The sequence below is a fragment of the Lissotriton helveticus genome, chromosome 4_1, assembly GCF_964261635.1.
Source record: "Lissotriton helveticus chromosome 4_1, aLisHel1.1, whole genome shotgun sequence".
In the NCBI taxonomy this organism is placed as follows: Eukaryota; Metazoa; Chordata; class Amphibia; order Caudata; family Salamandridae; genus Lissotriton; species Lissotriton helveticus.
The window spans coordinates 147,007,616-147,021,651 of record NC_136063.1 but is presented as its reverse complement, the minus strand read 5'-3'; the positions used below and the strand labels follow the sequence as shown (position 1 = coordinate 147,021,651).

Sequence of the window (14,036 nt, the reverse complement as noted above, 5' to 3'; positions counted from 1 at the left end):
TGTGTATTTTCAAAGTTCATAAGCTGATGCTTGGAGAAAATTTTTTATATTTCCAAAATATATTGGTTGATAATTGAGTGAGGTGTTGAGGAGACGTATTCCTAATATGCTAGTGTCATTGCAGCACTGACTGTCATGTATTACCTATGTAAAGGCATTCCACATTGACACACCATTTTTAGGTCGAGCCTGGGCAGTGCATGCCCTACTCTGCGAAGCATTCTGTATTGAGGTAGGGACTTGAAGCTCTGCCCACTGTACGCCAAGATTTTTCATTGGCTTGTGTCATTGTCCACTGTAAACTGTGGTTGTTCATTGGTCAAAAGGCTTAGTTGCCCCTCCTCAATACCTCCTTGTCTCATTTTCTAACCTCCTATGCCGACACCCCCTATTACATGTGTTGTTGCTCAGTAGGCTTTAATTATTACAGCCTTCAAGCATTATTTTCTCAAATACCTTTGTCCTGCCTGCTGTTACAGGCAGGACACGCTCTCTCCTAACGCTTATAGCACACATTTGCAATGCAACAGGTCTTGCATTTGCAAGAGATTAAGCTATTGGCATTGTAAATGACAATGCCTTTTATTTATCTGTGTTAAAAACAATACGTAAATAAAAGGCATTGTTATTTGGAATACCAATAGCTGAAATTCTCATAAATGCGAGACATATTGCATTGCAAATGCTTGTTAAATTAATGCTGGCAACAATGCTTGATGCACTGGAGTGATCTCAGCTGGTTATCTTTGCATATGGTGGCCACTAATGTAATCTTGTCTGATATGATTACTATAACATTGCTTATAATATTAGTAGCTCAGGAGGAATTTGATTAAACATAAATAGCTCTTGTTACAGAAAAGGTTGCAGACCCCTGCTCTACAACCATCTACCAGGCACATCCAGTGCTCAGCTTGCACTAAACTGGACACTGGAACAGAAACCTGAAAAAGTAACAGAAATTGGACAAAGCAAACACACGTGCCAACTCTGCCCTCCTCAGATTCAATGCGGCTAAGGGTGGGCACAATCGAGTCCTTTTTTTAATGAAATTTACAAAAATAACACAACATGACATGAAATGTGGTTTGCAGATATCTGTTGTATGTGAGGCCACACCTCGTGTGCAAAAGATACACCAGACACCAGCAGGAGGCTGGTTCAAGCAGAAAGAATCTCTTGGCTCTGTATAAAGTCCCATTTCGAGACATTTTGCATAACGCAAAATTCCGAATCTCAGTAGATTTACAAGTGGAATTGAAGTTTCACCCATGCCTAGATGTGACACAATCCAAGCAACACAACAAGATGTAAACCCACCTGAGAGGGCAGTTATTGGGAGTCTTATGGAACCTGCTCAGCAGTTCTCCAAACTCCTTATGCAAAACCGAGCATCCTGCTTTCTGTAAATGACATCAACCTTACTAAATGGTGCACAGAGTGCTGAGGTTATGTATGAGTGCAGCTGCCCCGGTGACCCCAAAAGAGCCCCCTTTATTGCCCCATATTCTGGGGCAATATTCTGGGGCAAAATCTGCTCACTGCATGCAGCGAGCTTGTCAGACAATGCCCCATCTCCCAGGATAAACCTGCAGTCAGGCGCTGATTCTCAAATACTGCATGTACACCCAGTGTAAATCACACCATGTGTTGGTACACAAGCTAACACTTAAAGCGGTGGAGGCACCCTTCCTATTGGTTATCCCAGACTGTAGACACTTACCATGATGACAACACATCTGTATATGAAACATATCAAGCACGCATGCACAAAAGTTGTTTTGAACCTTTTAGAAGGTTTAGGAAAACCTTTGCAAATTAGAGAAGGTTTCGAATTTTTTCAACCTACAACTTAAGCATGAATAACATGACTTTTGCGACAACTTATGTTTCACGTATCTTTATCGAATACTATGAAAATTGGTTTGCAAAAAGAGACATCAGAGAAAATAAAGAAGTAAAAGCTATCCTCATGGCTAAATACACTTGAATTATTACTGGGGATGATATTTACAGACGCTGCACCATTCAGTTCTACTGATCTTTTTGAATTTTTGTATGACTCGTGTTATTGACCTACCTGATTGTTTACGCTACTACTTATTTGTACTTGTATCATTATTGATGTATCTGGCTGACTATGCTCCCACATGTATCTTCCCCACCCCAATTGTTATTTACTCACATGTTGTACCCTTCGTCTGTAAAGCGCTCCGATATCTGCAAAGATCTTGTTCGCGCTATATAAAACTTTCAAAATAAATAAATTAAATGAACCTGGAAAAAGGTGCATAGGAGAAAAGGGGTGTGCCCCCTGAATATTGAATCAATACTATCGATGGGACCGAATATAGAGGACAAAATATCGAAAATAAAATATTAACAGGTAAGTCTAGATTTTCTATACCTAACTCCACATATATGCACCTATGCAGTACATACATCTTCAAGGTATGTAGATGTGGAGTCCTCAATATTAGTATGCTACGATATTGTTGGTGTTGACATTCAGTAGTTCATTGCAAGGTGGTACCTTATATGTTAACCGGCGGCAGACGTTCTCTTCTCACCTGCCGGATTTCTTTCTCTTTGCTGAAGCCTTCGTAGAAGTTGGTCACCAGGAACACCCCATGAGCTCCGCCCATGACCTCCTCCACGCTCTTCTCGCTGTCCAGGTCTCCTTGCACTACTGTGGCTCCCAGGTCACGGAGTGCCCGTGTCACCGGTCGATTGACATCCCTAGTAACGGCTCTCACCGCAAAGTCCGGCTTCTGCAAGAGGGCGCGTGCAACAGACCCACCTTGAGCACCTAGGAGTACAGACAGGGTGCAGTGAAAGTAACCGGGGAGTTAAAATATGCTTTCAATAGTAAAGTGACCCACTCTAATGCCCACAAACAATACAACAAAGAACAGAAATGTAACATGTCGAATTATGTTCCTGTGTTAGAGAACACCTGAGGTGGATGCTGGCAGAACAACAGAAAGTGGCGGGAGAAAAGACCATCAGCAGACTACCGTGTAATAGAGTGGACACAGGAAGAAAGTAACACAGGGAGATGATGGTGGGACAGTCGAGCAAATCATGTGTGCCATCAAGAGGCACTATTTAATTAAGCACACCTACAAGCAAGCATCAGAAAGCCAATAGGTCTGGCCTTGGCTGTCAGCCTTTTGCCAATGTTTATTTTGTTTGTGAATGCTTTTTGTATGAAGACATGCAGGCAGTCCTGTAGCAGTGATGACAGAGTTGCTGGTCCTCGTCTAAGTGAAACTAGAGCTTCTTTTTGCTTATTGCAGGGTGGGGGCGGGAAGCAACAAGGAGGGACAAAGGATAGGGTGGGGAGCAATATAGACAGCGGGTGAGAGGAGGGCATAAAGGACAGAGGAAACAGGCAGCCAGAGGGGACAAGCAACAACATGGATAGCGGGTGAGAGGAGGGCATAAAGGACAGAGGAAACAGGCAACCAGAGGGGACAAGCAACAACATAGATAGCGGGTGAGAGGAGGGCATAAAGGACAGAGGAAACAGGCAACCAGAGGGGACAAGCAACAACATGGATAGCGGGTGAGAGGAGGGCATAGAGGACAGAGGAAACAGGCAGCCAGAGGGGTCAAGCAACAACATGGATAGCGGGTGAGAGGAGGGCATAAAGGACAGAGGAAACAGGCAGCCAGAGGGGACAAGCAACAACATGGATAGCGGGTGAGAGGAGGGCATAGAGGACAGAGGAAACAGGCAGCCAGAGGGGTCAAGCAACAACATGGATAACGGGTGGGGTAGAGGGGGAGCAACTCTACCAACAGAAGGTGGGGCAAGCAATAACACAGATAGTGGGATGAGGTAAGCAACACAATGGACAACTTTTAGGGAAAGCAACAATCCAGACAGCAGGAGGGGACAAGCAAAATAAAGGGAGGAGGAGCAAAGAGCACAGAGGGCACCACGGGGTATGAGTACACGAGGAAGGCGGCTGGAAAAGACACTCACTTTAGTTGAATACAACAGAAAAATTAGTGCCCAATTATGGGAGCAGTGGAAGAACACAAGTGCTTGGGAAATGCTTCAGTGGAGGGACAAACACAAGAACTGGAAGTGAATGCCATGTGTGCCAACTTAGGCAAAGCAAAGAAATGAGTGACAATGAACCCAGCCAAAGGTAAGCAGTGGGCGGCTGCTAAGCCCCCTGTAAGTAAAGAAAATGTCTTGCAAGTAACATCACATGCGCTATCTCAGGTGAAACCTAATGAAGTACATGTACATTACGAATAATAACCAACTGCTAAATTATGAATGCGACTCTCACTGTTCAACACAATCCACCTATGTTGACAACCCTGATAAACAGGCATCTTGGAGTAAAAGAACTGTAAATATAGCGCCTTCGGGGAATCAGGCTTACAACAATAGATCAGGACCAGAAACCCATGGTCTGCTGCTCCTGCTTTAGAGAAGTTAATAATGTGCTAATTGGTGAAAACATCATATTAAAGAATTGAAAGGAATGCTACAATATTTTAATGAATCTAGGTCTAAAATACACATTTTGGGTAAGCTTTACAATTTTGGTTCCTGCTAATTTAGAATTATACTATAATTTTCAGTGAATTATTATGATGCGAAATGCCGATGTGGTTTTATTTTTATCTGCGATAAATTCCTATTAAAATATTTCACAGCTCTCTGTACACCAATACAGAGCACAGAACAGCACCAGGAAGCTTGGGTGTTCCCCCATAGGGAGTCGGGACCATTCTACGGAGCTGAGGAAGGCAGGATGCTGCCACTTGTATGCGAAGAGAGGAGGTTACACTGCCACGTTCTCTGAAAAAATATTCCTAAATTCACCAGAAGAAATGCAAAGGCTCATCTGAGTATTGATGCGAAAACAAAACTCCTGCTAGAGATACGTAAGTCTACCTGAGACCAAAGTGCCACTGGGGCTGCCCTGCTCCACCCCTAGAAGAAACACACCATAACCGCAGTCACTGGCGCTCTCTGACTCTATGGTTCCACGATGAAAAGACCAAACACCTGGTGGACATTCACTGCCACTACCCAACTCTATGGTTCTATGATAAAGAGGCCCATCACCTGGCGGATATTCACTGTCACTCCCTGACTCTATGGTTCCACGATGAATAGACTAATCACCTCGTGGACATTCACTACCACTACCCAACTCTATGGTTCTAAGATAAAGAGACCCATCACCTGGTGGACATATATTCTATGGCAGGACAGGAGGCTCCGATTATGCTGTCTCATTTCTTTACTAAGAAATACTCAGCAGCCAATCACAATGAAGAAAAAAGTAACAAAACTACATATCCCATGAATACTCTGGTGACCCCCTTGAACTTACGTACTTTTAATGCTCATTAGAGCGTTTGGACGACAACATGTTCTGCTGTCGACCTTGTGGTATTATGTTAATGTTTTCCTTGTTTGCAAAACAGGTGGTTTTCTTTCCCTATTTCCTACATGTGTGTTTGTGGGACATCAGCCGGGGGCAACTGATATGGCATGGTTGTTGTGGATTTCTGAAACGTAGTGTATCTGTACTGTGTGCTGGGGGGCGGTGGCCGAGGGGAGCTATGGGGAAATGGACACACGATGACTATAGTTAAATTCTGTACTTGGAACGTGCGTGGTATGCATACACCTTCACGCCGTTACCAGGTCTATTCCTATCTTAAGCGACACCAAATACACATTGCATTATTACAGGAGACCCATTTGACAGACCTAGAGGTAGGCACACTACGCCGCAGGTGGAGGGGGCAACTTTACGCCACGGGATTCTCGGCATTCACGCAAGGTGCTTTAATTTGGATTCGCCCTGGGGTCCCCTTTGCACTAGCTCACAGCACGATAGATATTGAGGGCAGATATGTGCTTATACAGGGCAAGTTAGATGGACAGCAGGTGACCATGGTTTCCATTTACGCACCTAATTCGGAGCACAGGAGATTTTTTTCACGACTGTCGTCGATGTGGGCGCCATAGCCGGGATCCCACTTTTAATCGGAGGTGATTTTAACTGCGTGCTGGATGTTGCGCTTGATCGCTCGTTCCCCCCCTTAGCCACTGCACCGACGAGTGGAGCACAGAGGGCGCTCACAAGTTGGGCAACACAGTGGGACCTGCATGATGTTTGGCGTACCCGAAACCCCAATGTGAGACTTTATTCGTACTACTCGGTGCCCATGTCTTACATGTTAGGCTAGACAGGTTTATGCTCACGAGCGACTTACTCCCCCATGTTGCTGACACCGAATATTTGGGGCGCACTCACTCTGATCACAACCCGCATATACTTGACTTTGCCTGGGAGTGCCCTCATCCACAGGCGCCCACGTGGCGACTTCAACCAGACGTTTTATTAGATGCCACATATAGGGAGGCGCTCTCACATTGCATTCTGCGATACTTCGAGGACAATACTGGCACTGCAACTACCCCGCAAGTAGAGTGGGATGCATTCAAGGTAGTCACGAGTTGTGCCTGTTTGGGCATGCAAGCGGGCATGCGACGCCAGGTGGAAAGAGACTTGACATGTGTAGAATCTGCCCTACTAGATGGTGAACGAGAAGCACTTGAGGGAGATGACACAAGATTAATGGCGGCCCGAGAGCAACACGTTCGCCTTTTGGACAGGTTAAAAAACCTGAATTACGCTGCCCATTCGGCGCGCACACATCATACTGGGGACAAACCGGGCAAACTTTTGTCTTGGTTAATACGACGGGACACTCAAACGACGCCAGTCTTAGCGATTTGTACCACTCTCGACTCCACAGTCTATACGCAGAGAGCCATACACGGGGCCTTCACGAATCACTATGTGGGCCTTTACCGCTCCCGGTGCCAGGTCACTGAAGAAGAAATCTCGGAATACCTATCACAACTTCCCCTACCAATCGCCACTAATACGCAGAGGGAGGAACTGGGTGCGCCACTTGTGGCGGAAGAGCTCAGGACGTCATTTTCTCCCTTTCCAATGGCAAGACCCCAGGCCCAGACGAGTTGCCTGCGGAGTTTTATAAGGCCTACTCCACTATTCTTATACCTGAACTATTACGGATATATAAGGCAGCGATAGACAACTCTGCTCTCCCCCCAACTCTCAATGAGGCGCACGTAATATCCCTCTTGAAGCCTGGCAGGGATGGACTCAATCTGGGATCATACAGACCACTTGCACTCCTTAACACGGATTACAAGATCCTGGCGTCTACTCTCGCTCAGAGGTTGGCTCCATTGGTACCTAGCCTGGTACACCCTTGACCAAAACGGTTTCGTGCCCTCCCGGAGTTCGTCCTATAACATCAGACGCCTCTTTCGAATACAAAGCTTAGCCACGTCTAAGTGGCCTCGCTCTGAGTATTTGGTTATTGATCTGGAGAAAGCGTTTGACTCCGTGGAGTGGACGTACCTGATGCACGTGCTCAAGAAATTTGACTTGGGAGAGGATTACCTGCAGATGGTGAAAATCCTCTACCAAGGTCTCGTGGTACGGGTGCACACAGGCAAGCTTCTATCAGACCTGATCCAAATACATAGAGGCACTAGGCAGGGGTGCCCTCTCTCCCCATTAATTTGTACCCTAATGATGGAGCCTTTGGCGACACTACTTCGCCCCTCTGGTGCGGATTGGGGCATTCCTTTGGCCGATGGGATACACTCGGTGTCGCTATATGCGGATGATCTACTGATCTATATCAGAGACCTGACTTGCTTTCCACGTGCGCTTATCTCCATATTCCGCGATTTTGGAGATATGTCAGGCCTTAGGGTTAATTGGGCAAAATCAGGAGTGCACTCTTTTGCAGCGGACACGCCGGAACATGACATTATAGTGATGGGTGAAAAACTCGTCTGGTACCCAACCGTCTTCCGTTATCTGGGGATACGTATCTACCGAGACCCAGCTGACTTACTAGACGGTAACCTCACGCGAGCCATTTCGTCACTCACGGCGCAGGTGGCCTGTTGGAACACCCTTCCATTAACTGTTCCGGGTCGGATTACCCTTACCAAGATGATTATGCTGCCGAACCTCCTGTACTTTTATGCCAACTTGCCAGTGTATGTCCCGACTAAAACTTTCCGTGAACTGGAAACACTGACTAGGCGGCTGATCTGGAATACAGGGCGCCCCAGAGTGGCACTAAAAACGCTATATGCGGCAACTGAGTCAGGGGGATTATCTGTACCCAACCAGGAGCTTTACTATCTGGCAGCACAGTTGCAGTGGGTTGCCTACTGGCTGAGCGGTAGGAACCTCTGCGACACGACTTCGGTCGATACCGTCATGACGGTGGCTCAGAAACATGCGCTATTTCACCCCCTGACGAAGAAACGTTGTCCAGACCAGTTGCATCTTGCAGTGGTGAGGAGGTGTTTTGTGAGGAGCCTAAAACTTACGTGCTCGGTCGCACCTTATGCCCCCAATCTACCATTGTTGGGAACACCTTGGGAGGGCGGCATGCTCACGGAGACAGCACTGGACAGTTGGACAAGTGTCGACTTGGAAACATTGGGGGACATCTTTGCGGACGGCACTTTGCTTTCGTTTGAGTCCCTGACAGCTAACACAGGACTATCACCTGGACAATTTCTAACACACACGGCACTGCTTCGTCTACTGACACGGGCTTGGGGCGACCTCGCAGTGGAACTACCTCCCCACTTACTGGTTCAGTACTTACATATGATGGGAAACGGCTCTCACATAATACACTGGCTTGCCCAAGCACTACACACACACACACAATTTTCGCCGCAACGCCTGCGAGACAAATGGGCTGTAGACAGAGGCCGCGCCTGGACCGATAAGGAATGGGCGGTGGTACTGGCTGGGGCGACTAATATTCCGCGCAACTCATGGTTCAAAACCATACAGTATTACATAGTGCACCGCGCGTACTTGTCTCCGGACAAAATCAATCGATACTTCGACCTAAACTCATCAGCGTGCCCCAGATGCAGACTTGTAGATGCGCATCTACTCCACATGCTCTGGCAGTGCTCTCTTCTGAATAATTACTGGCCGCTGATTTCGGCTTCTTTGGCGGTGGCGGCAGGAGGCGGCTTGCCACACACCTGGGAGGCATGCTTGCTGGGCCTGTTTAAGAGAACGAAGCAGACCAGGGTACAGGCTAGATTCTGGGACCTGGGGCTGATAACTGCAAAGCGCCTCATCACCAAGAGCTGGAAGAATAGTGCACCCCCGCAACCCGCACATTGGCGCACCTCATTTGATAACTGGGCGAGGGCGGAAAGTGTGGCACTACATAGGGAAGAGATGGCTGGACTGCGCAAGTTCCCCATAGTGCAAGACTGGGATAACACCTTGGCCACTTATCACCGAGTGTGCCTGCAGAAAGGCATTATCTAGATCCGGGTGTGCAGCAGTCACCTCACCCTGCTACCCCTACCTTTTCTCCCACCCCTTCCCTCTACCTCCCCCCTCACCCTCTCCCTCCCCCTCTGCCTCCCCCTCCTTCTCCCCCCCTCTCCCACTACCCTTTCCCTCCCTCTCCCCTCCCACCCCTGGCTACATACCGGTCTCGCACCCCCGCATGCTCCAGACTAGACCTCGTGATCAGTCCTCCTGCCTTTCCCCCCCCCCATCTCATCTCAATGAGGAGCCCACTGCGTTTCGCATCCATCGACCTTCTTTACGGCCATGGCACCACACACGCCCGTTCCTGACCGCCCTGATTGAACCACACATTTCTAGTTCACCTTTACCTAGTTTTTTCAACCCCACAATCCCGGGTTGTTGTTCGTGGTTTCCCGTATCAAGCAAAAGATTTGAATACCTGCTACATGTATGCCACAACTACTATTACACGATACCATAGGAATCATATAGCGGATACCCCTACCTACCCATTCCCTTGGTATGCGGTTGGAAATTGTTTGGCGTTTTCAGCAAACTGCTGTTGTTAATTTGCGATTTCACATCTGTTCAGTGCACAATAGGAACTAATGGCCTAGTCATGATGTATACATTGCTTTACTCTTATTATGTCATCTTTTACTTGTTACCAATATTGTGTCTCTATGGTTGGCAAGATATGTACTGATGATGCTGTGCCACAATTATGTCACTATCTCATATATGTGTACGAATTGAACGTAACTTAACAAAACAACTAATAAAGAGCCACATGATGAGTAAATACCCTACGTAGAGAAAGCTACAGACCATTGGTATGAACATTTACGCCAAAAGAGGGTGTACTCATCATGAATAATTTGAAGATCAATATCTGACAAATGACTGATTCCCGTTCAAGCCTCGGCTGCACACTGTACTGCTACCTCATATATTTGTGAACTTATATACTGTATCTCACAGTCTAAACTATATAACCCCTACCTCACTTTATTATCTTTATGATCATTATTACAAGCTAAACCTACTCAACTCTTAATTGCCAATTATATATGTAATTGTATTGAGAATGTTATGTAACCCTACCTCAACGAGCTTGAAGATATGACTATGACACAAGTTGAGACTAATGCACCTCTCAATGCCTTTTATCTAATCACCCTTATATCATACCGCCTCTACCTCATATCTGTTCTGTTGTTATAATTGGTATTATAATGTCAATCTGTAATCTTTTTATGTTAAGCGCTCTGATACCCACGGGTCTTGTTCGCGCTGTACAAAACACTATAAATAAATAAAATAAAATAAATAAATAAAAGATATTCAAACAAAAAAAATGAATACTCTGGTGACCATAGAGTATGTACAGTATATAAGGGACCATAGAGAATAGGCCATCCTCTTTCTTTGCTGCTCCGCAGCCAGTTAAGTGCTTTTTCTTACATTTGCTTGCATAATTGCTATGTTTCATGTTAATGCACATTGTTACACTTGTATTGCCTTGACTTTGTGCTCTGCTGCTTGCACTTTCCAGTGCGCTTCGTCCTTTTGATTTCTGGCAGTTTCGCCGAGTGTTCTGTTGTTTCGGCCGGGTTTTGTGCCGTTTTTAGGTTTCGCCTATTAATCCCGCAAGGGATAATAGGCGAGAGTATAGAGGCCAAACCAAGGTCTGAAACCATCGCAGATTTCATACAGTTCGTGTGGTGCACTGGTGCGGAAAGCGCGTCCACATCAAAGCCATCAGCCTCCCTCCCTCCCTCACTTCTCCTCCCCCCTAATTACATCCCTGCTTTCACTATCACGGCCGTGAGCTTCACTTCAAAAGGGCCGCCCATGCTTGTTTTAATCTCATATATATTCTTGTTTTATCCCGACTATTTTATCTTGCGTGCCTTCTTCCATCTCTCTCCTCCCATCATTCTTTCATTATCACCTACTGTTTTCTCTTTCTTATTTATTTATTCTTGTTTACTCTCTCCTTTCTGTTTTTATCGTGTTCCTTCTTCCATTTCTCCCTTCCTTATTTTCCGCTCGCCCCTTCACATTTCCCTTTCTTTTGTTTCCATTCTCCTTTAGCTCTCATTTCTTATTTTTCTCCATTCCTTCCTTTCATCTTTGCCGATCTTGCTTTTATCTTCGCTGCCAACATTTTTTTTTCCAAACTCATTTTTTCACGAGAGTTTATGCAGTGTTTTGTAGCTATGGAAACAACTGCAGATGTCTGCTTCTACAGTCCTCGCCGTGAACACTGCTTCTTCCTGCCAAGATAGGACAGTAAATGGTTCCTTTTGAAGATGGGAGCACCTACGGGTGCCCCTTTTCATTCACGATTAAAAATGTATAATTATAATGATACAATTTACAACCATAGGGGAGTTCCAATAGCCAAACCAGACTGCTTGTATAAAAACTGAATTTACAAAGAAACTAGGCTGCTATGAAGAGATTTGTTTTATGCTCATGGACAAGCCACCTTTTTAGATGTCCGCTACGGATGGCCATGGTTCATCCGTGTTTACCCTCGTAACTTTCAATGCACCCCCCCCCAGCCCTTTCAATCGGCCACCACGGGCGGCAAGCATAATAGAGATCTCGCCAGCACCTCCATAGCACTGCCTTTATTCATGGTGTAAACACAGCTGCCATAATTTCAGATCAATCAAACCCAGTTGGCCGGGATGCCTCTAAATCTCACTGAGTGAACCACCGTCCACTTTGTTTGCCTCTGTGCCTTCACTGTTTTACATCAAAAAAAGCACATAGCCTGGCGTGTCTCTGCAGTATGTGGATCTGGGCTGCGCCTTGCACGTTGTCTTCAGGCACCAGTACCACTACCACCCCAGGTAACAGATTGACCCAGGCAGATGCTGGTAGAGCGGACCGCGCCTTTGTTTTAACATTGCCTGCCCTCGCCAGCAGCAGACAAGTATAGTGCCTCCGTCCACGACCCCTCGCAGTGCTCTCTGTACTGTGGGAGGGTCATCAAGCAGCACGTTGTGTTCCGGTAGCACCATGCTGCTTCTGGAGTCCTGTGGACGGGCAACCCATCACCCTCTCAACAGGCTACAATCAAAAGTCCCCGGCTCCATTGAGCTCCGGTAAAGAGGTGAGCTGTGCACTTGCAGGGGCTTGAGAAATCGTTCTTCAGAATAAGACAGTTCATTTTGTTTACAAATGTAAATGGCTGTAGAAAACACAAATATGCACACCCTCTTAATGTGCTAGTGTAGTAACGAGCAATTGAAGATGTATTGCAATGAATATTAAACTGATTTAAGTCTAGTTCAGTAAAATCTCAGCCCGCAAGTTTTTCCATTAAAATAGCTTCTGCCTGACTATGTTCACTCAATTAAAATGCACCCAACTTGAGAATATGTGCAGTTTGATGACCCGGTACTTTTGTTCCTGAGCCTAGCGATCCTCACCTTGTGTAGCTTTGCGGGGATTAATTGTTTGCTTTGCTGGAGATATTTCAACATTGCTTTAATTTTGCTCCCCCCATATGTAGCGGTGATGTGATTTGTTTGTTTTGATGCACTTTATTCTGCTCACTTCCTTCGTACTTCACTTAACTCATATTCTCTTGACTCCTGCCCCTTTCTTTCATATCATCTCACTATCCCTTTCTTTGTTCTTTTCCTCTGCCGAATTCAGCCCTTACCCTTTACCAATACTGCGTCCTTCCACTCTTCCCTTCCAAAGTCTCTCCCCCCACAGCCTCAACCCACTGCCTCTCCCTTGACTAGGCACGTGATTATCTGACTCTCCTCTCCCCTACTTTTTCCTTTGCCCATTATGCCTCCTCTCAATATCCCTTCCCCCTCCCAGGATCTCTCTCTATCTAAACATGGTCCCAACTCCTGGTCCATCCCGTACCCCCCCAATCTTTCTAAACACGCTAGAAAAAAACTCAAACACAACCTCCTCATTCGAAATCCGGAAACACTTATTGTTGACAACTATTACAGCCCTACTGCCCCCATTAAAACGAATTACATCTTCTACTCCAAACGCCCCTCTAAATGGAAAAGAATCTTCACACAACATCTCCCAGTCACTAAAACCTCCAAAATACCCCATGGCGACAACCTTTCCACCACTCCATCTCCAACCTTTTGTGGTGAAATCAACATCTCCATTTTCAAAACTGGTAACATCCTCATCCAAGCGTCCGTACCCCATCTTAACACCTTCGAACTCCATTTCAGATCCTTGGCCATCCAACTTTCCAATTCCACCAACAGCCCCCCATACCCTCCACCTCCTCTCTCCCCACCAACCCTGCCCCACCAGCCCACCTCTCCCGCCCCTGACCTTTCAACATCCAATGACACTATGCATACGTTGTCACCTATCCCCTCTTTCCTCACTAGGACCTCCACTCTCCCCTTGATCCTCCCCTCAACCCCTCACTCCCAATCCCCCTAGCTCCCAACCAGCCCACCCATTCCCCTACCTATTACTCCACCCTCCTGGCCCTCTTTCTCAGTCTCCCCTTCCATTCCTCCTCCAACCCCCCCTCACTCCTCCTCTCCCAACTCATCCTCACTCACGCAGAATCACAATACTCCTCACCCAGATTCCCCTTCCATTCCTCCTCATCCCCCCTCATTCCTCCCCTCC

General features: G+C 46.5%; 1 protein-coding gene across 1 annotated transcript in view; it reads right to left on the bottom strand.

Annotated features, from left to right (window-relative positions):
- Positions 1-14,036, bottom strand: part of LOC144828440 (nmrA-like family domain-containing protein 1) — a 95,298-nt gene that overhangs the window by 31,068 nt on the left and 50,194 nt on the right. The window contains exon 2 of the mRNA XM_078686611.1: positions 2,571-2,809. Coding sequence (XP_078542737.1) covers positions 2,571-2,809 — 239 coding nt within the window. The remainder of the gene's footprint in view (positions 1-2,570; positions 2,810-14,036) is intronic.